The 26654-nt window shown below is 47.4% G+C and overlaps 1 protein-coding gene across 13 annotated transcripts in view; it reads left to right on the forward strand.

Moving 5' to 3' along the window:
• The window catches only part of ACP7 (acid phosphatase 7, tartrate resistant (putative)), a 34117-nt gene that overhangs the window by 2972 nt on the left and 4491 nt on the right, over positions 1-26654 (forward strand). Inside the window, exons 2-16 of one of the 13 annotated variants that reach the window (XM_077285795.1) lie at positions 2809-3042; positions 3094-3110; positions 4400-4448; positions 4592-4689; positions 7127-7330; positions 9642-9824; positions 10848-10873; positions 11027-11124; positions 12636-12698; positions 12778-12892; positions 13355-13468; positions 14494-14551; positions 14876-14943; positions 21482-21553; positions 24787-24924. In XM_077285795.1, the coding sequence (XP_077141910.1) occupies positions 2867-3042; positions 3094-3110; positions 4400-4448; positions 4592-4689; positions 7127-7330; positions 9642-9824; positions 10848-10873; positions 11027-11124; positions 12636-12698; positions 12778-12892; positions 13355-13468; positions 14494-14551; positions 14876-14943; positions 21482-21553; positions 24787-24924 (1479 nt within the window). In that variant the 5' untranslated portion in view covers positions 2809-2866. Of the gene's footprint in view, positions 1-2808; positions 3111-4399; positions 4449-4587; positions 4690-7126; positions 7331-9641; positions 9825-10847; positions 10874-11026; positions 11125-12635; positions 12699-12777; positions 12893-13354; positions 13469-14493; positions 14552-14875; positions 14944-21481; positions 21554-24786; positions 24925-26654 lie in introns of those variants that run through there. The other 12 variants (XM_077285793.1, XM_077285797.1, XM_077285806.1 and 9 more) reach the window with 12 other exon arrangements.

Below are 26654 nucleotides of genomic sequence, written 5' to 3' on the forward strand. Positions count from 1 at the left end.
GTCTTCTCCCGTCCCGGCTCGCTGCACGACTTTACTAACTCCCCTCTCCCGCTCTCAGACCACAACCTTCTTTCCTTCTCTGTCAAGAATTGTCTCCTCACTCGGAACACCCCCACTTACCACACTTATCGGAATACACGTTCCATTAATACCCAGCAGCTTATGGACAATCTCCACACATCTTTAGCCCCCATCTCCTCCCTCTCCTGTCCAGACTTAGCATTGTCACACTTCAATAATACACTGAAGAATGCCCTAGATGAAGCAGCACCTTCTACACGCAGAAAGACTCGACACAGAAAGCAGCAGCCCTGGCACACTATGCAAACACGCTTTCTCCAGCGTTGCTCAAGGTGTGCAGAGCGGCAGTGGAGAAAATCTCTCTTAGCAGAAGACTTCATCCACTATAAGTTCATGCTCAAAACCTATAACTTTGCCCTTTATCTGGCCAAACAATCCTACTTCACCACCCTCCTCACCTCACTATCCAACAACCCAAAACGACTTTTTGAAACCTTAAACTCCTTCCTGAAACCTAAAGTACAGGCCCCCATCACCATCCTCAGTGGTGAGGATCTGGCCACTTACTTCCTAGAAAAAATCAACCACATCCATCAGGATATCTCAGCGCAATCTCCTCAGTGCCTGGATCCCTTTCCCTGCCGCACCTCAAGCTCACTAAACATCTTTGAGCCTGTTTCAGAAAAAGACGTTTCCAAGCTCCTCGCTTCTGCTTGGCCTACAACCTGCAACAGTGACCCCATTCCTTCAGCTCTCCTGCAGTCTCTCTCACCAGTGGTCACCACTCACCTGACTAAAATATTTAACCTCTCTCTTTCTTCAGGTATCTTTCCCTCCTCATTTAAACATGCCATCATTACCCCTTTACTTAAAAAGCCATCCCTGGACCAGAACTGCACTGCCAACTACAGACCTGTCTCTAACCTTTCCTTCATCTCTAAACACCTGGAACGCTTGGTCCACTCCCGTCTAATCCGCTATCTCTCAGATAACTCTCTTCTCGACCCCTTACAATCTGGTTTCCGCTCTTTACACTCCACTGAAACTGCCCTAACTAAAGTCTCTAATGATCTAATAACAGCTAAATCCAAAGGTCATTGCTCTCTGCTGATTCTCCTGGATCTCTCTGCCGCATTTGACACTGTGGATCACCAGCTCCTTCTTACTATGCTCCGCTCCATAGGCCTCAAGGACACAGCCCTCTCCTGGTTCTCCTCCTACCTCTCTGACCGCTCCTTCACTGTATCTTTTGCCGGCTCCTCTTCCTCTCCTCGTCCCCTTACTATCGGGGTTCCGCAGGGCTCAGTCCTAGGCCCCCTCCTCTTCTCTCTATACATGGCCCCTATTGGACAAACAATCAGTAGATTTGGGTTCCAGTATCATCTCTATGCTGACGACACCCAATTATACACTTCTTCCCCTGACATCACCCCTACCTTAATTCAAAATACCAAGGATTGTCTGTCTGCTGTCTCTAACATCATGTCCTCCCTCTATCTGAAACTAAATCTCTCCAAAACGGAACTTCTTGTGTTTCTCCCTTCTACTAACCTCACTCTTCCCAACATCGAAATTACTCTGGAGGGTTCAACCATAACTCCTAAGCAGCATGCCCGCTGTCTTGGGGTCATATTCGACTCCGAACTTTCCTTTACTCCCTACATCCGATCACTCACTCGCTCTTGTCACCTGCATCTTAAAAACATCTCCAGAATCCGACCTTTTCTCACCTTTGAAACTGCTAAGACTTTTACTGTCGCTCTTATTCATTCTCGTCCGGACTACTGCAGCTCTCTTCTGATCGGTCTCCCTCTTACCAAACTTTCTCCTCTCCAATCCATCCTGAATGCTGCAGCCAGAGTCATATTTCTGTCCAGCTGCTTCACCGATGCCTCCATCTTGTGCCAGTCATTACACTGGCTACCCATTCGCTACAGGGTCCAGTATAAACTCATCTCTCTCACCCACAAAGCTCTCCACCGCCTTATATCTCCTCTCATCTCTGTATATCGCCCTACACGTGCCCTCCGTTCTACAAATGACCTAAGACTAACATCCCCAGTAATCCAAACCTCGCACCTCCATCTCCAAGACTTCTCTCGTGCTGCGCCAGCTCTCTGGAATGCACTTCCCCAGACAATCAGACTGATACCTAGCCCCGACCTGTTCAAGCGCGCTCTAAAAACCCATCTCTTCAAACAAGCCTACCACATCAACTACTCAGTAAACTAACTTTGCCCTGTTCCCTCCTTCCAAATATTACTCTGAATCTGCACCCTACTATTCATCTGTCTCCACACCCTCCATGCACACGATTAACTGCACTTGATACTTGACTATTGCACTTAAACACACGAGCTGATGACCAGATCATGCAGCTTTATATGAAAATCCCTATTTATTATAATTGCCAGACCTGAAATAACAAGCACTTTTCACCTATTGTGTCCCCCCATTTCCTTGTAGATTGTAAGCTTGCGAGCAGGGACCTCACTCCTAATGTCACTGTTTAAATTGTCTTAACTCGTACTGAATTTGTCTGTATATGTCCCCGCTTAATTGTAAAGTGCTGCGAAATATGTTGGTGCTATATAAATAAAAATTATTATTATTATTTAAAAAAAAAGGCTCAAATGAAAAGAAGAATTAGGCGCAAATTAAAAACATGCAAAATGTAGACCAAAAGCAAATGCAATAACGAATTGGGCCTTTAATTTTTATTTTTTATTTTTTTTAAAGGAGGTAGTCCACACAACCCCTTTAAGTTCTTTTTTTTTTTTTTTTTAGCCAGAAAAATCCACATCCAACAACTCCGTGTGAACATACCCTTAGAATGTTATCCTAGATGCAGTGCTGGTTTTGCACACCAGAGGGCAGTTGTGTGCCGCACAGGACGCTCCCTATAGGACAGCCCTTTTGTTTTGTTTCCGGCTTTTCCAAGACTCTGTCCAGCAGATATCACTTGCTGCTAACCCCCATACTAAGAGGGAGGCATTTGATTTTACCACGAGGACTTCCCAGGTACGAGGACTTCCCAGGTACGAGGACTTCCCAGGTACGAGGACTTCCCAGGTTCGAGGACTTCCCAGGTACGTGCCTCATTTACCTAATATATGGTGACGACATACAGTAGGTTTCAGTACTAACCTCTTATGTACACCTTTATGCTACATTCCACCATAATTTGGGGGTTTTCTTTTTACCGAACTTCACTTTACTGTAAAACTGTCCCGTGTCTTTGTCCTACAGATCACTATGGCTGTGGTTATACCAAATTTGTGTGGTTTTAGTAATATTTTATTAGTTTGGACGGTTATGCACGCAGAGAGGATTCTCCGGCGCCGGAGTATGTGATTTGCATACTCATGGCCACATTCCAACTAGACGTGTCGATACACTTGCTTTGAGCATGACTGTGCACGTCTAGTTGGCATGTGACCGCCTGCATCGGAGAATCTTCACTGTGCTCTGTGAGGATTCACAAGTCTGAAGTCACACATAAGGATTGAAGACTTGTAGCCTAAGGCCAGACAACCCCTTTAAGGAGGATTCCAGCTCACGCGGCAATATCATCGGGGTCATGAGGACACCTTCTTCCAATTTTAAACTTCTTAAGTGCTGCTGTCACGTTTAATACAGTCTTCTAAGGGGGTTAAAGTGCTGCAATTGAAGCGAACGCTAAGCGCAGCCGTTACTCGGGTGCTCTCTGTATAACACAGCCTGCACCACTCGCTCCGTACATGTACAATGGATGTCACCAATGGAAATCTGGGACCCGGTGCACCCTGGAATGTTGCCTGGGTTAGCCTGGTGCTGATGTCGGCCCTTTCTGGACCAGCGTATACCTCCATGCCCTTGTACACACTGTGCCGGAGCTGCATGTACAGAACGAGAGAATCATAAATGTGCACTTAGGCTGGTTTTACACTTGCTGTGATTTTGCGGCCCCCAATAGATTTCTATGGGGCTGAAAAAAGGGGCCGCAATAATTCCACGGTGCGCCGCATAGCCGTGAGGGCCGTATTTACGGCCGTGAAAAAATATTGAGCCTGCTCAATATTTTTCACGGCTTACGGACACAGCCCCCATTGAAAATCACTTCTGTCACTTCCGGTTTTGCGGACCGCCATTTTTTTTTCCCCCGTTTTTTTTTTGCTAAAGTATTGGGAACCTGAAAAACGGCGGTCCGCAAGTTTTTTTGCGGTCCATTACTGCGGCAGACCGTGAAAATTGCGGCGATACAGCCCGCAAAAAAGGGCCGCAATAACGACCCGCAAAAAAACACGGTAGGTGTAAAAGAAGCCTTACACACTGACGACTGCTGGTCTGTTTTGCATATGGACCGAAAATGAGCTTGTCTTAACTCTGCCTTACACAGAGATGTACATGTGCGCGCCCGCAGGACCCAGACAGGAAGAATGCTGCAGGTGACGGATGGACACCGAACATACAGAGATGGTGGAATTGGCTTAGATACATTTTAAGAATTTGACGCAAAATTAAAACCGGTCTGTAGTTTTGTCTTTAAAGTTCCTTGTGACTGTTTAGCGCTAATACTTTCACCAGGCAGGATGTTGACGTCTATCCTTCCCTTGTGCGCCATCATGTCCGTAAGCAGTGCCAACCTTGGCTGGTACCGGCCTGAGCAGGTGCACCTCTCATACACAGGTAAGCCTTCACCATAAACTGTGGACTGTGATTTTGGACAGCCCTCCCCAAATCTAATAAAGGCATCTGCTTTGATATTGCCATTGACAAAAAGCAAATTAAAAAAATGCCCCCCCCCGCTGGAACTCTTCTCTTGTTACCAGTAATTATCATACTTATTAACCACTAGATGGTGGCCCGATTCTAACGCATCGGGTATTCTAGAATATGCATGTCCACGTAGTATATTGCCCAGTGACGTAGTATATTGCCCAGTCACGTATATTGCACAGCCCACGTAGTATATTGCCCAGCCACGTAGTATATTGCCCAGTGACGTAGTATATTGCCCAGTCACGTGTATTCCACAGCCCACGTAGTATATTGCACAGAGCCACGTAGTATATTGCCCAGCCACGTAGTATACAGCACAGCCCACGTAGTATATTGCCCAGCCACGTAGTATATTGCACAGCCCACGTAGTATATTGCCCAGTTACGTAGTATATTGCCCAGTCACGTACGTAGTATATTGCACAGCGACAGAGTATACAGCACAGAGCCACGTAGTATATTGCACAGAGCCACGTAGTATATTGCCCAGTGACGTAGTATACAGCACAGCCCACGTAGTATATTGCCCAGTCACGTAGTATATTGCCCAGTGACGGAGTATATTGCCCAGTCACGTAGTATACAGAAATAAAAAAAAAAAAATAAACATATACTCACCCTCCAAAGGCCCGTTGAAGTCCTGGCCCTGTGCGCGGTGCAGGCATCAGCTTCTAGTCCCAGGGTGTGATGACGTCGCGGTTACATGACCGTGACGTCATGGCAGGTCCTTCTCACGCAGGACCTGTGATGAAGTCGCGGTCACATGACCGTGACGACCGCAGGCGGCAGCTTCCGGTCCCAGGATGGCCTGCCAGAAGGACCTTCCATGACGTAACGGTCACGTGACAGCGACGTCATGGAAGGTCCTTCTCGCAGCGCCTGTGATCACGTCGCGGTCACATGACCGTGACGTCATGGAAGGTCCTTCTGGCAGGCCATCCTGGGACCGGAACCTGCCGCTTGCATGGAGCGGTCACCGTAGCGTCGCTAGGAGCGCGAAAGGCGGCGGATGGTGAGTATAGCAGGTTTTGTTTTTTTTATTATTATTTTTAACATGACATTTTTACTATTGATTCTGCATAGGCAGGGTCAATAGTAAATACTTGGGGACACACAGGGTTAATAGCAGCGGTAATGGAGTGCGTTACACCGCAGCCCGTTACCGCTGGCATTAACCCTGTGTGAGCGGTGACTGCCGGGAGTATGGAGCGGGCGCCGGGCAGTGACTGCAGGGGAGTAGGGAGGGACTAATCGGACTGTGGCCGTCGCTGATTGGTCGCGGCGGCCATGACAGGCAGCTGCCGAGACCAATCAGCGACTTGGATTCCATGACAGACAGAGGCCGCGACCAATGAATATCCGTGACAGAAAGAAAGACAGACAGAAGGACAGACAGACGGAAGTGACCCTTAGACAATTATATAGTACATGTTTGTTTTCCTGCAGCGCCTCCACAGGTAAAATTAAGAATTACACTCTATTCATTTAAATCAGTAGGATGTTTGGGTAATACAGGACAGGACGGGTCCTACAGAGACGGTTTTTGTTAACTGCTCTACACTTTGGCAAAGAGATGAGGATCATGAAGAAGCAAAGCCACTTACCCGCCACACACTTTTAGCTTTGTATTCTGTAATGTAGTATATAAAAAATTGTTAAAGGGAGCCTGTTACTGGGTGAAGAGTGGACAGTATTTGTTTTATTTCTGTTCTTCCACTATTTTTTATTTTTTTTAATCCATTATGCCATTCTAGAGATATGTTGTTTTTTTTAGTGCAGGTGGTGTTGGTTAAAGGATAATTATGAAGAGCAGCCTAAAGATCCTCTGGGGCATGTCTTTAGGCTGCTCTCCATAATTAGGCTGTAAGCCACGCCCTCTTGGAAAAGACCATAAAATAGCACCAAACAAAAAGGCCCATATTTCTGGAACCGTATGGGGGATTTAAAAACAAACAAACAAAAATTGGATAGGGGAAGAACAGGGAAAAAAACAAGAGGAAAACTGGCGACCAGGTGACAGGTCCTCTTAAAAGTGCACTCCCACTGACCTGATGATTGACGGGGCCATGGCTTACTGCTGGAAGTGGCACAGCGTCTTACATTGTGCAGTGGTCATGAAAGCTACCATGAGATTGCGGTTCCCTCTGCTACAACCGCAATGCTGTGCCAGTTCTGGAGCCCCACGGCTCCTTCAATCAGCTGCATGGTATTGGACCCCCACCATCTGATATTGATGATCTCCCCTATAGATAGTTCCTTCCTCTGCTGGGTGCATCCATCATTGCATCTACATACTACTCCATATAATTTATAGAACAGTTCAATTGAATTATTTCCCATTCAGGTCATCCGGCAACCATGACTGTGACCTGGACCACCTTCAGCTGGACCCCATCGGTAGTAGAATACAATCCTCTGCCTGGACGTCCTTCCTTCAATCTCACTGCTTATGGCAGTGTCAGCATCTTTGTAGATGGAGGACCAAAACGTAGAAAGATGTTTATCCATCGGGTTACTGTGGAGAATCTGGAGCCTGGTCAGAAATATGGTAAGATGGGATCAGGAATGACGGGAGGGTTGGAATGGTCAGGTTGGTCTCCTCTCGTATCTCATGTGGGCTTTGTTTGCATTTTGTGCTATAGCTTTATGTTTCATACCAGACTACTCATATTGTTGAATGCTATAAGTATTTATATGTAGCTTCTTTAAAGGGAACCTAACATTATCCATAAATATGTCATTTTTTAATCTGATGTAAATGCCGCTGTTCTCCTGAATCCAGCGATGTTTTTGTTTTGTTCCTAGGCCTCTCCATTCCTGAGATATGGCCCTCTATTTTCTGTATTTAAATCTAGTCTTGTTGCAAAGTGGGTGTGGTCCTGAACTCTCCTCTGGGGGTGTTTCCTTTGACCACACCCACTCAGTAACAAGATTACATTTATATGCAGGAAATAGAGGGCCATATCTCAGGAACGGAGAGGCGCAGGAAGAAAAGAAAAACATCGCCGGATTCAGGAGAACAGCAGCATTTACACCGGGTTAAAAAAATGACATATTTAAAGCAATTAAATATTATAGAGTTGTAGCAAAATTGGGGCTGTCACCTTGCCACAATCTAGTGCATGTCCTGAACTCTGCGGTTTTCGAACCATTAAAGAAAGTTCTGTAACATCTGTACTTGGGATTATATACTTTAGTATTGTAGGCTTAAATTGAGCAAGACAAGCTGTTCGCCTCTTCTTCTAATCTGTAAGCTTTTTATAGCATTTACTTTTGCTTTAAGCCGCGCTCTGGTGCCAGAGTTTTTATTGCATAAAATCTCATCAGCCAGATGTTAATGGGGATACCCAGTTCTTAAAAACTCTGACAGGCCATCAGTATTAGATCGGGTAGGGGTCCGACTCTCCGCACTTTCCTCGATCAGCTGTTTAAAAGGGCCACAGTCCTATAATGTACAGATTTACTGCAGGGCCGGAAAAGTACAAGTTGGGTGAAATAATGGAACAAAAAATATTTTAATATTTTTAAAATAAAATTTCTCATTTTAATTTTCCCTTTATATTTTTAATGTGATCATTTGAGCCTGGCCAGGAGCTGGGTGTCATAGGCGGTCAATGGTGGCCTTCATTAGCCGCCAGCAGCCATGGCAACTCCTCGCTGCCATGACACAGCTGGAAGCTCCTTAACCCGCTACATGAATGCACACCCTGAGCGTGACATACTATTACATCAGGATTAAAAACAATATAAGCTGGGCTGTAATTGGTTGCTATGGGCAACAAAAGAAAACCCTTTTATTTGGCCTACAATAATAGTTTATAATAGGCCTCATTTGTCAAATCTATCTTTGTTGTCCTTAGCAACCAATCAGAACAAAGCTTAGATTTCTTAAACTGCTCAGGTAAAATGAAAGCTGGGCTGTGATTGGTTGCTACAGGCAACCAAGCTAATTGTACATCACCAACGTATGATTGTTTTGGGCAGATTCCCATCTATCTGGAGAATAGGGGGACCTGTGCTTCCCGCTTACGGTAGCGCACATGGGCGACTACTTCTCCATTCACTGTTTAAGGGAGCGGTGGTCACACACGTGCACTACCAATCCAATGGAGATTAAAGGGGTGTTCCCATCTCCAAAATCCTATCCTAATATGTAGTAGGTGTAATAATATTAGAAATATAGTATAGTTCTTCTGATTTGCTATGTCTCTTTCCTCATGTGCCGGCATTGCAGGACCTTAGGTATCCATGGTTATGACCACTGATATAGTGACAGTTGCTAGTGGTCGTAACCATGGATACATAAGGTCCTGCAATGCCTGCATATTTCATGGCGATCATAAGGAAGTAATCCAAGGGTGTAGTTTATAGCCCTGAAATATGCAAATGTGTTCTACACAGACAGAAGCTATATACCCTGGGCGGTGCCATATATCCATCCTCCGTCTACTCGTTGCCTAACAGTCTCATTGGTCTGACAGTGATTAACAGCCAATCTCCGGGGCACCTGCCATATTGCGGCTCGTTTGTCTCAGTATATCACTGTATAACCTTGTTTTTCTCAGTGATGATTTATTTGTTGTCGGGCCATAGTCATTGCGTCCTTGCTGTAATGGCAGTTATGGCTCCATGCAGCGACTTCACCTTCAGGAGGGCTTGTGCTTATACACAGCAGCCTATCTGAACAAGAAGAGCTGCAGTATAAAGCATAGTGGAGCATAAGAGCAGCAGCGTGAGTCTCCAATGAGGCAGGAGGGGGATTTTGGCCTACCCCAGACTCCACTAAATAATAGAGCTGAGCTTTATATACTTGGCCAGTGTTTTATTTTACACTTATTATTGCAATTCTTGTCCCTTAGTTTATCACTGCGGCAGTTCCCTCGGGTGGAGCCCTGAGTTTTCCTTCCGGGCCCTGCAGGCTGGTTCATCGTGGGGACCCCGCTTGGCCGTGTATGGGGATATGGGAAACGAGAACGCTCAGTCCTTATCGAGGCTCCAGAAGGAAACACAAATGGAAATGTACGATGCCATACTCCATGTTGGTAAGTATGAGCGTTTTTAGGGTTACCATCTAGGGTTCCTCTTTTCTTTTTTAGAAATTGGGATGTGCATAAATACTAATTTCCCACATTAGTGTTACTGGGGTCATGTACAGGGGTGTAACTACAACAGGTGCAGGGGTTGCAATCGCACCTGGGCCCTGGAGCCTAGGGGGCCCTAAAAGTCCCTTTGGTTTATAGAAAAAGACTATTGCTATTAAAGATTTAAAATATTTGGGGGCCTCGTTGGAGCTTTTGCATCGGGGCCCATGAGTTTCAAGTTACGCCACTGGTCATGTACATCTCCACATGTAAACTACCCCGAAAATCATGGTGATACCTGTTCTCCGAACCCTTCCTGCATTGATTGATGTCCCTTTGGCTCTTATGTATCATCACAAGCCAGTTATGGGGTGGCATCCAGTGCAAGAATCGGAGGCCAGAACAGCTCACTTCACTGTGCTTACAGCACATACTGATGAAGCGGCCAGGGAGATGTCAATCAAGCCAGGAAGGGGCAAAAATGGGGAGAGTTTAGGGTGCAGGTATTTTACACAATGTAGAGTCCTTTTGTGAAGGGTTAAACTAAGAAAAATTAAAGCAGGCTTCATTTTGTGCTTTTCGACTCCATCTTGCTGTTTTGAGATAAATTCTGTTACTAGGTAAAAGTTCATAGCTGTTATGAGACCTTGATTGTTCTAATTTGAACAAGAGCATGAGACTGAAGGTGTATTGTTCTACGAGACCTTGATGTACAGGCTGTTCCTGCATTCTTATAGGTTAAGAACTGTGAGCGTGTTCTTATGTTGATTGGTTGAAGTATAACTTGCTAAGTTTATGAAAAGTGCGACACAATAAACGTGGGTTTAGAGATCTGCTCGATCCTCCCAAACAGAGACACACGTCTCCGTCTGGTTATTTTCAGTTGCCGACAACGGTCTGTGGATCTATTTGAAAATCACTGAGTCAACCGTGAAGGGTCACTCCAGATCCTCCCTCAACACTTTCTGCTTCTATTTCTTGCAGGTGATTTTGCCTATGATATGGACGAGGTAAATTCTTTCTATCCTGCTAACACGCTAAAACATAGCTGCTTTCTTCGAGGAACAGCGCCCCTTTTGTCGATAGGCTTTGTATGGTATTGCAACCATGGATATCGGGCTGATGCCTGTTCTAGCAGGATCACATCCTCACCTCTCTTCTAGGATGACGCTCAAGTAGGCGATGAGTTTATGCGACAGATAGAGTCGGTGGCAGCTTACGTTCCCTACATGACATGTCCTGGAAACCACGAAGAGAAATAGTGAGTTGTGACTTATCATTCCCATTATAAATCAGTTGATTTTCAGCTCTTGGACCTCAAAGAAAATTCTTATCAAGGACCCCCTCATGCCCTAGGCTAGGCCATCAATAATTCTGATGTCTTCGCTGGATCCCCCTCTGATATAACATTCTGTGTTGATTATTCTTTTTCCATTTTTATAATACAATAATGCAGAGCTCCAAATCCTCCCTCCCCTATTTCTGCCTGCACCCACCACTAGGGGGAGCTCAAGAGCTTACCACATACTGTGTTTTTATTAACCCCTATTTTTGTTTTCGCTCTTTTGTTTATTCCTGAGTTCTCATGATTCTGATGATTCAAAATGCTTTTTTAAGTTTTGTGTTATGTCGCTCCATTGCAGAGATATTCACATTTGTTTCTTTTGGAGCGCAGTATGTGAAATCTCTGCTTGTAGTTGTCACGGGTATGTTAGAAGCTGCAGACAGTCGCAATGCATCTAGCTCCAGAAGGTCTCTGCGTTTGACTTTGCAGACATCTTCTTAACCCTTCTGACTCTTTAACCCAGTGGCAACCTTTCTCCGGGTCTAATTGACACACCTGGACCTGAGTGTTTATAAATTCCCAGCCTGCTGCTGGAAGTTGACGGTGATATTTCCATTTCCCCCTGTTGAGGCTTGGAGCTATAGCAGTCAGCTATCTTCCTCTTTGGTGTTGCGGGAGGATGTCTGTATTATATCTCAGAGTCTACTTAAGATAAGTGTTCCCTCTGTTTTTCTATCCCAGCTGTCTTTAGTGGTAGTGGGGATCGACTAGTGCATACCACATAATTTCCTAAGTAGGGATTATTGCCAAGGTAAGGCAGGGATTAGGTTCCTGCTCGGCGATAGGTGCAGAACCTTTATAGGGACGTTTAGGGCAGACAGGGTGACTTTAGATCTGTCTAGGGGTCTCCATCCCCCTTCCCTAGTGTTGGGCTCCCTTCCCCTTATCCCTTTGTGTTGCACTTAGTATTTCCTATACTTTGCGTGACAGTAGTGCAACTGGACGTTTCTTCAGAGTCTTCTTCAGAGTCTTCTCTGCGATGCTGCCAGTTGGCAATGTCTTGAGACTGCTAGCTCAACTGACGAGATCTGATTGGCAGCCTCTGGGAGAGAAGGGTTAAAGCACATACACCCAGAGAAGACTCTGAAGAAACGCCCGCACTACAAGCAGAGATTTCACATCCAAAACCAACAAATGTGAATATCTCTGCAAAGGAACAACGCAGCACAAAATGGAAAAAAAGTGTCAGAATCATGAGAACTCAGAAATTTTTACAATTATTACATTATTTATTTTTTTAGCAAATCAAGGATCTTTTTTAAGTTCAATGTAGAAACAGTATGCAGTGGCTCCCCCCACTAGTGACCGTAGGCAGGCAGAATTTATCATTGAGCTGTATAGCTGTACATGGCATGAGGACCTTTATGGTAGCGAACATTTTGCTTTTGCCATTGTTACATCCCCATCTCCCTATTTTTGTATTGTAGTAACTTCTCCAATTACCGAAACCGGTTTTCCATGCCGGGAAATACAGAAGGTCTGTGGTACAGGTGAGCTGGCAGTGGTTGTGCTGTCATCCAACCATATGGTGACATGTGGATGTGAAATATTAATGTGGTGTTTTACCAGCTGGGACCTAGGACCTGCTCACATCATCTCCTTCTCCACCGAGGTGTATTTCTATCTCAAGTATGGCCAAGAACTGGTGGCCGAGCAGTATCGCTGGCTGCAGAAAGATCTTCAGGTTAGATGCAAGATCACTTTCTTTCTCCTATGATCTCCATGCTGGCTGGCTGGATGATTAGTACCATTTTGGGGTGAATACAGCTCCAGTGCCCACTCCACAGTACATACTGTATGTGCCATAATATGGGGGAGTACTTGCAACAATGCTATATACGATATGTATAAGGCAGGTGTCAGCAAGGGGTTAATCAACAAAGTTTATTGGACCTAAGAACATCATGAGGATAAAAGGCAGCAATTCATATTAAGTTATTCAAAGATACTGTAATTTGGAATAATAGTCCCTTGCGATGCAGAATTTTGGGAACATTAGTCTTGTATTGGTGTGACGTCATCCCAGTCCTCGTTAGGTACCCCATAGTCCCTGGTAGGGTCTACAGCACTCAGAGACCACCCCCTGGATACTTCATACAGGTTCATGATTTCGCACAAGTTTTATTATGCATTTTATTGTCTGCAGGAGGCCACCAGCTCGGCGCATCGTTCTGAGCGACCATGGGTCATCACGATGGCTCACCGACCCATGTACTGCACCAACTTCGACAGTGATGACTGCGTCAAGCACGACAGTACGGTAAGAAAAAGCAATAGGGGCCTGAGGAGAGACAAAGGTGGAAAGGAGTAGAAGGGATGTGATTGTGGCTGAGGATAGCATAAAGTTGGCCCAATGCTCGTTCGGCTGACCAATACCTCTCCTGACACCTCCATATACATGAGCGCTCGGCTTAGCTGAGTGTTCATCTGTATCCAATGGGGAGAGAGGAGAAAGTCACTGCCAGACTCCTCTGGCAGTGGATTATCTCCTCTGAAAAAAAATGAAACTTGCCGATCCTACTCTTCCCTGACATCATCTATCTGGCAACCATCGGAAGACCCCCATACATATCAGATAGTGGGCCGATCCTACCGAAATTGGCCAAATCACATTCGTCTTAAGACGAAACACGTGCTGCCCTCATACATCATAGAGATAAGTTGGCGAAATCTGCCAATTTCAGAAGGACCACATACGGGGGCCGGCCCACTCTTCCATGACACCATCTTGAAGAGTCATTTATGTTGAATTTCAACATCTGATCCTCTAGTTCTTCTGGGAGATAAGTGACTGGTAGGCATAAAAAGAGGGGAATGAGGAGTCTGGCAACAAATTGCTCCTTTTTCCCTTTTGGAGAGCACATGCATGCTCCGCCGAACTGAGCGTGCATGTGTGTCTGAGATCGGAAGGATATCAAACAAATCTTTGTATTGGGCCATCAATTATCTGAAGTGATTGAGCATCTTAAGACACATGGACGAGTAACCATGTAATACAAGAGCTTTCTGGATCCAGAGTTTGTTAGTGGTGCCCTGCACAGGCTAACAGAGGGGTCTTGGGCAGCACCCCTGTGCCACATCCATAGGTCCTGGCCATGTATGGTGATATGTCTTCCTAATATCAGAGCCCTTCATGCACCAGTTCTTGGGCCAACCTCTCTATTGGGCCGTGTGGTGATATTTTTGGAGAATGTGCCTGACTTGTTCTCTACTTCCAGGTAGAGAGATGTCTCCTGTGGGTATCGTTCACTCACTCACTGACATATCCTTTGATCTCTTTTTTAGATAAGGACGGGGCTCCCTGGTGGACAGTACGCGTTGGAGGAACTGTTCTATAAATATGGTATAGTGATAGCGACGGTATACAATCCGTAGAGTTCTGATATTATTTTGTGAGCAGCTTTCTCTATTGAGATGTCTACAAAAACATACAAGCTTCAGACACACAGAGCCAGCATGTAATACTACACTTCTCCTGTAGTGGCCGCTGCAGGAAAAATGCATAGCCAGCTGGATCCTCCGCCAGCACAATCAGCTGATCTTGGCGCCTATCAACTTTTCCTCTTGGTCATCTGTGTTCAGCGTTACTCATGCAAAAATCAGTCCATACATAATCAGGAGGCATCTGTACATCAGTACTTATACTATCTCCATACATATGTTCTAGGGGTGGACTTGGAAATCTGGGCACATGAGCATTCCTACGAGCGGATGTGGCCGGTATACAACTGCACAGTGAGTAGACTACACATGATAGCATGATGTACTACTGTTACCCGAGGCGGACATACCATCAGCGCCAGCTGCGGTCACTACGGTCTGTTGGATCTCATGTAAGAGGTCCCCTCCTCTTCATAGCTCACAAGTACAGGGGGTTTGGTGCAACACAGAGGCATTTTCTGGAGAGACACCGCCAGCTCCCTCCTGTCATCTGTTCATATATTGTTTTTATTTGGCTGCCATTTCTTGCTTGTATATGCCCCTAGGTAACCTACTGTGATATCACAAGTCTACTCTGGTAGGTAGCAGTGACGTCACAAGTGTCTGTGTCAAATAAGTGACTGTGACATCACATGTGTATCCATCAGGTAGGCTACTATGACATCACGGCAGGTTTCAGGCAGGTAGGCTACTATGACATCACGGTAGGTTTCTGGCAGGTAGGCTACTATGACATCACGGTAGGTTACAGCCAGGTAGGCTACTATGCCATCACGGTAGGTTTCAGGCAGGTAGGGTACTATGACATCACGGTAGGGTTCAGGCAGGTAGGCTACTATGACATCACGGTAGGGTTCAGGCAGGTAGGCTACTATGACATCACGTTAGGTTTCAGGCAGGTAGGCTACTATGACATCATGTTAGGGTTCAGGCAGGTAGGCTACTATGACATCACAGTAGGGTTCAGGCAGGTAGGCTACTATGACATCATGTTAGGGTTCAGGCAGGTAGGCTACTATGACATCACAGTAGGGTTCAGGCAGGTAGGCTACTATGACATCACGGCAGGTTTCAGGCAGGTAGGCTACTATGACATCACGGTAGGTTTCTGGCAGGTAGGCTACTATGACATCACGGTAGGTTACAGCCAGGTAGGCTACTATGACATCACAGTAGGGTTCAGGCAGGTAGACTACTATGACATCACAGTAGGGTTCAGGCAGGTAGGCTACTATGACATCACGGTAGGTTTCTGGCAGGTAGGCTACTATGACATCACGGTAGGTTACAGCCAGGTAGGCTACTATGACATCACAGTAGGGTTCAGGCAGGTAGGCTACTATGACATCACGGTAGGGTTCAGGCAGGTAGGCTACTATGACATCACGGTAGGGTTCAGGCAGGTAGGCTACTATGACATCACGTTAGGTTTCAGGCAGGTAGGCTACTATGACATCATGTTAGGGTTCAGGCAGGTAGGCTACTATGACATCACAGTAGGGTTCAGGCAGGTAGGCTACTATGACATCACGGTAGGTTTCTGGCAGGTAGGCTACTATGACATCACGGTAGGTTACAGCCAGGTAGGCTACTATGACATCATGTTAGGGTTCAGGCAGGAAGGCTACTATGACATCACAGTAGGGTTCAGGCAGGTAGGCTATTATGACATCACGGTAGGTTTCTGGCAGGTAGGCTACTATGACATCACAGTAGGTTTCTGGCAGGTAGGCTACTATGACATCACAGTAGGGTTCAGGCAGGTAGGCTACTATGACATCACGGTAGGGTTCAGGCAGGTAGGCTACTATGACATCACGTTAGGTTTCAGGCAGGTAGGCTACTATGACATCATGTTAGGGTTCAGGCAGGAAGGCTACTATGACATCACAGTAGGGTTCAGGCAGGTAGGCTACTATGACATCATGGTAGGTTTCAGGCAGGTAGGCTACTATGACATCACGGTAGGTTTCAGGCAGGTAGGCTACTATGACATCACGGTAGGTTTCAGGCAGGTAGGCTACTATGACATCACGGTAGGGTTCAGGCAGGTAGGCTACTATGACATCACTTTAGATTTCAGGCAGGTAGGCTACTATGACATCATGGTAGGTTTCAGGCAGGTAGCCTACTATGACATCATGGTAGGTTTCAGGCAGATAGGCTACTATGACATCATGGTAGGTTTCAGGCAGGTAGGCTACTATGACATCACGGTAGGGTTCAGGCAGGTAGGCTACTATGACATCATGTTAGGTTTCAGGAAGGTAGGCTTCTATGACATCACTTTAGATTTCAGGCAGGTAGGCTACTATGACATCATGGTAGGTTTCAGGCAGGTAGCCTACTATGACATCATGGTAGGTTTCAGGCAGGTAGGCTACTATGACATCACGGTAGGTTTCAGGCAGGTAGGGTACTATGACATCACGGTAGGTTTCAGGCAGGTAGGCTACTATGACATCATGGTAGGTTTCAGGCAGGTAGGCTACTATGACATCACGGTAGGTTTCAGGCAGGTAGGCTACTATGACATCACGGTAGGGTTCCGGCAGGTAGGCTACTATGACATCACTTTAGATTTCAGGCAGGTAGGCTACTATGACATCATGGTAGGTTTCAGGCAGGTAGGCTACTATGACATCACGGTAGGGTTCAGGCAGGTAGGCTACTATGACATCACTTTAGATTTCAGGCAGGTAGGCTACTATGACATCATGGTAGGTTTCAGGCAGGTAGCCTACTATGACATCACGGTAGGTTTCAGGCAGGTAGGCTACTATAACATCATGGTAGGTTTCAGGCAGGTAGGCTACTATGACATCAAGGTAGGTTTCAGGCAGGTAGGCTACTATGACATCACGGTAGGGTTCAGGCAGGTAGGCTACTATGACATCACTTTAGATTTCAGGCAGGTAGGCTACTATTACATCATGGTAGGTTTCAGGCAGGTAGCCTACTATGACATCATGGTAGGTTTCAGGCAGGTAGGCTACTATGCCATCACGGTAGGTTTCAGGCAGGTAGGGTACTATGACATCACGGTAGGTTTCAGGCAGGTAGGCTACTATGACATCATGGTAGGTTTCAGGCAGGTAGGCTACTATGACATCACGGTAGGTTTCAGGCAGGTAGGCTACTATGACATCACGGTAGGGTTTCGGCAGGTAGGCTACTATGACATCACTTTAGATTTCAGGCAGGTAGGCTACTATGACATCATGGTAGGTTTCAGGCAGGTAGGCTACTATGACATCACGGTAGGGTTCAGGCAGGTAGGCTACTATGACATCACGGTAGGTTCCAGGCAAGTAGGGTACTAGGACATCATGGTAGGTTTCAGGCAGGTAGGCTACTATGACATCACGGTAGGTTTCAGGCAGGTAGGCTACTATAACATCACGGTAGGTTTCAGGCAGGTAGGCTACTATGACATCACGGTAGGGTTCAGGCAGGTAGGCTACTATGACATCACTTTAGATTTCAGGCAGGTAGGCTACTATGACATCATGGTAGGTTTCAGGCAGGTAGCCTACTATGACATCACGGTAGGTTTCAGGCAGGTAGGCTACTATGACATCATGGTAGATTTCAGGCAGGTAGGCTACTATGACATCACGGTAGGTTTCAGGCAGGTAGGCTACTATGACATCACGGTAGGGTTCAGGCAGGTAGGCTACTATGACATCACTTTAGATTTCAGGCAGGTAGGCTACTATGACATCATGGTAGGTTTCAGGCAGGTAGGCTACTATGACATCACGGTAGGGTTCAGGCAGGTAGGCTACTATGACATCACGGTAGGTTTCAGGCAGGTAGCCTACTATGACATCATGGTAGGTTTCAGGCAGGTAGGCTACTATGACATCACGGTAGGGTTCAGGCAGGTAGGCTACTATGACATCACGGTAGGTTTCAGGCAGGTAGGCTACTATGACATCACTTTAGATTTCAGGCAGGTAGGCTACTATGACATCATGGTAGGTTTCAGGCAGGTAGGCTACTATGACATCACGGTAGGTTTCAGGCAGGTAGGCTACTATGCCATCACGGTAGGTTTCAGGCAGGTAGGGTACTATGACATCACTTTAGATTTCAGGCAGGTAGACTACTATGACATCATGGTAGGTTTCAGGCAGGTAGGCTACTATGACATCATGGTAGATTTCAGGCAGGTAGGCTACTATGCCATCACGGTAGGTTTCAAGCAGGTAGGGTACTATGACATCACTTTAGATTTCAGGCAGGTAGGCTACTATGACATCGTGGTAGGTTTCAGGCAGGTAGGCTACTATGACATCACGGTAGGTTTCAGGCAGGTAGGCTACTATGACATCACGGTAGGTTTCAGGCAGGTAGGCTACTATGACATCACGGTAGGGTTCAGGCAGGTAGGCTACTATGACATCACTTTAGATTTCAGGCAGGTAGGCTACTATGACATCATGGTAGGTTTCAGGCAGGTAGCCTACTATGACATCTTGGTAGGTTTCAGGCAGGTAGGCTACTATGCCATCACGGTAGGTTTCAGGCAGGTAGGGTACTATGACATCACTTTAGATTTCAGGCAGGTAGGCTACTATGACATCATGGTAGGTTTCAGGCAGGTAGGCTACTATGACATCACGGTAGGTTTCAGGCAGGTAGGCTACTATGACATCACGGTAGGTTTCAGGCAGGTAGGCTACTATGACATCACGGTAGGTTTCAGGCAGGTACGCTACTATGATATCACGGTAGGGTTCAGGCAGGTAGGCTACTATGACATCACTTTAGATTTCAGGCAGGTAGGCTACTATGACATCATGGTAGGTTTCAGGCAGGTAGCCTACTATGACATCATGGTAGGTTTCAGGCAGGTAGGCTACTATGACATCATGGTAGGTTTCAGGCAGGTAGGCTACTATGACATCACGGTAGGGTTCAGGCAGGTAGGCTACTATGACAACACAGTAGGTTTCAGGCAGGTAGGCTACTATGACATCACGGTAGGGTTCAGACAGATAGGGTACTATGACATCATGTTAGGTTTCAGGAAGGTAGGCTTCTATGACATCACTTTAGATTTCAGGCAGGTAGGCTACTATGACATCATGGTAGGTTTCAGGCAGGTAGCCTACTATGACATCATGGTAGGTTTCAGGCAGGTAGGCTACTATGCCATCACGGTAGGTTTCAGGCAGGTAGGGTACTATGACATCACTTTCGATTTCAGGCAGGTAGGCTACTATGACATCATGGTAGGTTTCAGGCAGGTAGGCTACTATGACATCACGGTAGGGTTCCGGCAGGTAGGCTACTATGACATCACGGTAGGTTCCAGGCAAGTAGGGTACTAGGACATCATGGTAGGTTTCAGGCAGGTAGGCTACTATGACGTCACGGTAGGTTTCAGGCAGGTAGGCTACTATAACATCACGGTAGGTTTCAGGCAGGTAGGTTACTATGACATCACGGTAGGGTTCAGGCAGGTAGGCTACTATGACATCACTTTAGATTTCAGGCAGGTAGGCTACTATGACATCATGGTAGGTTTCAGGCAGGTAGGCTACTATGCCATCACAGTAGGTTTCAGGCAGGTAGGGTACTATGACATCACTTTAGATTTCAGGCAGGTAGGCTACTATGACATCACTTTAGATTTCAGGCAGGTAGGCTACTATGACATCATGGTAGGTTTCAGGCAGGTAGGCTACTATGACATCACGGTAGGGTTCAGGCAGGTAGGCTACTATGACATCACGGTAGGTTTCAGGCAAGTAGGGTACTATGACATCATGGTAGGTTTCAGGCAGGTAGGCTACTATGACATCACGGTAGGTTTCAGGCAGGTAGGCTACTATGACATCACGGTAGGTTTCATGCAGGTAGGGTACTATGACATCACTTTAGATTTCAGGCAGGTAGGCTACTATGACATCATGGTAGGTTTCAGGCAGGTAGGCTACTATGACATCACGGTAGGGTTCAGGCAGGTAGGCTACTATGACATCACGGTAGGGTTCAGGCAGGTAGGCTACTATGACATCACTTTAGATTTCAGGCAGGTAGGCTACTATGACATCATGGTAGGTTTCAGGCAGGTAGGCTACTATGACATCACTTTAGATTTCAGGCAGGTAGGCTACTATGACATCATGGTAGGTTTCAGGCAGGTAGGCTACTATGACATCACGGTAGGTTTCAGGCAGGTAGGGTACTATGACATCACTTTAGATTTCAGGCAGGTAGGCTACTATGACATCATGGTAGGTTTCAGGCAGGTAGGCTACTATGCCATCACGGTAGGTTTCAGGCAGGTAGGGTACTATGACATCACTTTAGATTTCAGACAGGTAGGCTACTATGACATCGTGGTAGGTTTCAGGCAGGTAGGCTACTATGACATCACGGTAGGGTTCAGGCAGGTAGGCTACTATGACATCACGGTAGGTTTCAGGCAGGTAGGCTACTATGACATCACGGTAGGGTTCAGGCAGGTAGGCTACTATGACATCACGGTAGGTTTCAGGCAAGTAGGGTACTATGACATCACGGTAGGTTTCAGGCAGGTAGGCAACTATGACATCACAAGTGGGTTTCAGCAGTGGCATCACCAATAATGATGTACCATCAGACATCCTGACCTGGCACAGGGGCCCCCGAGTATTTCATTGTCTATACTCTTCCTACTACCACATCTTCATCAGTTTCATACATGAGAAATATTTCATGAGCAAATATTTGTAGAGCTGACCCCCCGGAGACCCCATCAGACGGTGATGAGTGTCAGGATCGGCGCTGTTTGTTCAGCTGTGCAAAGATTTCCTATTCATACCCTCGCTCATTGCAGGTTTATAATGGATCCCTCCAGGCTCCTTACACAAATCCCAGGGCTCCCGTCCACATAACCACGGGATCTGCGGTGAGTTACACCCCGGGGAGAGCACAGGTATATAGGTATACATGTATATAGGCACTGTCTGGGTATGTGCTATAGTCCATACAGAGATGTCATCTTAAAGTCCAGAAAGCTTTAAAAGGGTTTCCTGGGACTTCACTGTTGATGATCTATCATCAATATCATATCTATGGGAGTCAGACTGCTGGCACCGCCCACCGATCAGCTGATCGAGGAGATTGTGGTGCGCTGGAAATGGAACAGCGCCGTACACTGTGTAGTGGTTGTGATTGGTACTGCAAGTTCTCTCCTATACAAGTGAATAGGAGCTAGCGTGCTGTACCATTTATGGCCACTATACAATGTATGGCGCTGTTACACTCCTGGACAATCAGCTGATTGATGGTGGTGTCAGGAGTTGGACCTCCACCTAATCCTACATCATGGGGAGGGTGTGTGGAGCGCGCTCCATATAGGGGAGGGTGCGGGTGTGTGGAGTCCGCTCCATATAGGGGAGGGTGCGGGTGTGTGAAGCCCGCTCTATATAGGGGAGGGTGAGGGTGTGTGGAACCTGCTCTATATGGGGAGGGTGCGGGTGTGTGAAGCCCGCTGTATATAGGGGAGGGTGCGGGTGTGTGGAGCCCCCTCCATATAGGGGAGGGTGCGGGTGTGTGGAGCCTGCACCATATAGGGGAGGGTGCGGGTGTGTGGAGCCTGCTCCATATAGGGGAGGGTGCGGGTGTGTGGAGTCCGCTCCATATAGGGGAGGGTGCGGGTGTGTGAAGCCCGCTCTATATAGGGGAGGGTGAGGGTGTGTGGAGCCTGCTCTATATAGGGGAGGGTGCGGGTGTGTGGAGCCTGCTCCATATAGGGGAGGGTGCGGGTGTGTGGAGCCTGCTCCATATAGGGGAGGGTGCGGGTGTGTGGAGCCTGCTCCATATAGGGGAGGGTGCGGGTGTGTGGAGTCCACTCCATATAGGGGAGGGTGCGGGTGTGTGGAGTCCGTTCCATATAGGGGAGGGTGTGGGTGTGTGGAGCCCCCTCCATATAGGGGAGGGTGCGGGTGTGTGGAGCCTGCACCATATAGGGGAGTGTGCGGGTGTGTGGAGCCTGCTTTATATAGGGGAGGGTGCGGGTGTGTGGAGCCCCCTCCATATAGGGGAGGGTGCGGGTGTGTGGAGTCCGCTCCATATAGGGGGAGGGTGCGGGTGTGTGGAGCCCCCTCCATATAGGGGAGGGTGCGGGTGTGTGGAGTCCGCTCCATATAGGGGGAGGGTGCGGGTGTGTGGAGCCTGCTCCATATAGGGGAGGGTGCGGGTGTGTGGAGCCTGCTCCATATAGGGGAGGGTGCGGGTGTGTGGAGCCTGCTCCATATAGGGGAGGTTGCGGGTGTGTGTAGCCCGCTTTATATAGGGGAGGGTGCGGGTGTATGGAGCCCGCTCCATATAGGGGAGGGTGCGGGTGTGTGGAGCCTGCTTTATATTGGGGAGGGTGCGGGTGTGTGGAGCCCCCTCCATATAGGGGAGGGTGCGGGTGTGTGGAGCCTGCTCTATGTAGGGGAGGGTGCGGGTGCGGGTGTGTGGAGCCCCCTCCATATAGGGGAGGGTGCGGGTGTGTGGAGTCCGCTCCATATAGGGGGAGGGTGCGGGTGTGTGGAGCCCGCTCCATATAGGGTAGGGTGCGGGTGTGTGGAGCCCGCTCCATATAGGGGAGGGTGCGGGTGTGTGGAGCCTGCTCTATATAGGGGAGGGTGCAGGTGTGTGGAGCCCGCTCCATATAGGGGAGGGTGCGGGTGTTGTGGAGCCCGCTCCATATAGGGGAGGATTCGGGTGTGAAGACTCCGCTCCATACAGGGGAGGGTGCGGGTGTGTGGAGTCCGCTCCATATAGGGGGAGGGTGCGGGTGTGTGGAGCCTGCTCTATATAGGGGAGGGTGCGGGTGTGTGGAGCCCCCTCCATATAGGGGAGGGTGCGGGTGTGTGGAGCCCGCTCCATATAGGGGAGGGTGCGGGTGTGTGGAGTCCGCTCCAAATAGGGGAGGGTGCGGGTGTGTGGAGCCCGCTCCATATAGGGGAGGGTGCGGGTGTGTGGAGTCCTCTCCAAATAGGGGAGGGTGCGGGTGTGTGGAGCCCGCTCCATATAGGGGAGGGTGCGGGTGTGTGGAGTCCGCTCCATATAGGGGAGGGTGCAGGTGTGTGGAGTCCGCTCCATATAGGGTAGGGTGCGGGTGTTGTGGAGCCCGCTCCATATAGGGGAGGATTCGGGTGTGTGGAGCCCGCTCCATATAGGGGAGGGTGCGGGTGTGTGGAGTCCGCTCCATATAGGGGAGGGTGCGGGTGTGTGGAGCCCGCTCCATATAGGGTAGGGTGCGGGTGTTGTGGAGCCCGCTCCATATAGGGGAGGATTCGGGTGTGAAGACTCCGCTCCATACAGGGGAGGGTGCGGGTGTGTGGAGCCCCCTCCATGCAGGGCTGGTACCAGCTGTGTTATACAGCCAGCACCTGCCTCTAACAGCAATAATTGGAGCTGTGTAACCACTTTAATGCCAATGCCAATTTCTGACAGCTGCATTTAAGTTGCGCCATCCTCGCGTTTATTCAAAGGTGTATACAGTGTGCTCCCCCCTAGTGGTGGCTTTAATACAGCACTGTTTTATCATTTATAGGAAATCTGTCAGCAGATTTTTGCTGCCTGTTCTGAGAGCAGCATGATGTAGGGGAGGATACCCTGATTCCAGCAATCTGTCGCTTACTGAGCTGCTTACTGTAATTTCAATAAAAATCACTTTTATCAGCCGAAGATTATCACTAGAGGACCAGGTGTCTTGTCCAGTTTAGTCCTCCTTCTCTGAGTTCCGACTCCCACCACTGATTGGCTGCTTTACATGTACACTGTGCATAGGCAGAAAATTGCCAATCAGTGGTGTGGGCGGGGTTATACATAGCTCTGCATTCCGAGCACCTCGAGATCTACAGCAGATGAAGCAATGATTTTATCAAAACTGCAGCAAGCAGCCCAGTAAGTGACACATCGCTGGAATCAGGGTCTCTGCATCTACATCATGCAGTTCTCAGATTACGTAGAAAAATATGCTGATAGATTCCCTTTAAGTCAATGACTTATGAGAAGCAGCAGATTTGGCACTGTGTATCAGTACAACAATGTAGAGTCCTGGGCTTCACAGTGACAGGCTGTGATATGTAGGCACGCGGGTGATTTTATAGGAAACCTCATGTGAATGATGATTATTTGTGGCAGGGATGTAGGGAGAGGCTGGACCCTTTCTTCCCCCTGCACCGGGAGTGGAGCGCAGTAAGGATAGAAGATTATGGCTACACACGGATCCACATAGCAAACAAGACTCACGTACACATCCAGCAGGTGTCGGATGACCGGGTGAGTGCATGTTACATGGTGTATATAATAATAATTTTATTTATATAGCGCCAACATATTCCGCAGCGCTTTACAACTTATAGAGGGGACTTGTACAGACAATAGACATTACAGCATAACAGAAATCACAGTTCAAAACAGATACCAGCAGGAATGAGGGCCCTGCTCGCAAGCTGACAAACTATGAGGAAAAGGGGAGACACGAGAGGTGGATGGTAACAATTGCTTTAGTTATTTGGACCAGCCATAGTGTAAGGCTCGGGTGTTCATGTAAAGCTGCATGAACCAGTTAACTGCCTAAGTATGTAGCAGTACAGACACAGAGGCTATTAACTGCATAAAGTGTATGAGAACATGATGCGAGGAACCTGATTATGTTTTTTTTTTTTTTTTTTATGATAGGCCACACAGGGATAGTTAGGTTAATGCGTTGAGGCGGTAGGCCAGTCTGAACAAATGAGTTTTTAGGGCACGCTTAAAACTGTGGGGATTGGGGATTAATCGTATTAACCTAGATAGTGCATTCCAAAGAATCGGCGCAGCACGTGTAAAGTCTTGGAGACGGGAGTGGGAGGTCCTGATTATTGAGGATGCTAACCTGAGGTCATTAGCGGAGCGGAGGGCACGGGTAGGGTGGTAGACTGAGACCAGAGAGGAGATGTAGGGTGGTGCTGAGCCATGGAGTGCTTTGTGGATGAGGGTAGTAGTTTTGTACTGGATTCTGGAGTGGATGGGTAGCCAGTGTAATGACTGGCACAGGGTAGAGGCATCGGTGTAAGGCCATGTGCACACGTTCAGTATTTTTCGCGTTTTTTTGCTATAAAAACGCGAAAAAAACGCTAACATATGCCTCCCATTGTTTTCAGTGTATTCCGCATTTTTTGTGCAAATGTAGCCTTTTTTTCCGCGAAAAAATCGCATCGCGGAAAAAAAAGCAACATGTTCATTAAAATGCGGAATTGCAGGGGATTCCGCACACCTAGGAGTGCATTGATCTGCTTACTTCCCGCACGGGGCTGTGCCCACCATGCGGGAAGTAAGCAGATTATGTGCGGTTGGTACCCAGGGTGGAGGAGAGGAGACTCTCCTCCACGGACTGGGCACCATATAATTGGTCCAAAAAAAAAGAATTAAAATAAAAAATAGTCCTATACTCACCTTCGATGTCTTCCCACCTCTCCGCTGCATGCTGCCACTTCGGTTTCTATAGCTGGTGTGCGGTGAAGGACCTGTGATGACGTCACGGTCTTGTGATTGGTCGAGACCGGTCATGTGACCGCTCACGTGACCGCGACGTCATGGAAGGTCCTGAACCTCACCGGCATTTATAGGAACGGATGCCTGCAGGTGAGTATAACCATTTTTTTTATTTTTTTTATTATTTTTAAACATTCTATCTTTTACTATAGATGCTGCATAAGCAGCATCTATAGTAAAAAGTTGGTCACACTTGTCAAACGCTATGTTTGACAAGTGTGACCAACCTGTCAGTCAGTTTTCCAAGCGATGCTACAGATCGCTTAGAAAACTTTAGCATTCTGCAAGCTAATTACGCTTGCAGAATGCTAAAAAAAACGCGAAAAAAACGGAAAAAAAACACACAAAAAAAATGCGGATTTCTTGCAGAAAATTTCCGGTTTTCTTCAGGAAATTTCTGCAAGAAATCCGGACGTGTGCACATACCCTAACGGTTGGTGAGGAATATGATCCTGGCAGCAGCATTCAGGACA

This window comes from Ranitomeya variabilis, chromosome 2 (assembly GCF_051348905.1).
Source record: "Ranitomeya variabilis isolate aRanVar5 chromosome 2, aRanVar5.hap1, whole genome shotgun sequence".
Lineage (NCBI taxonomy): Eukaryota > Metazoa > Chordata > Amphibia > Anura > Dendrobatidae > Ranitomeya > Ranitomeya variabilis.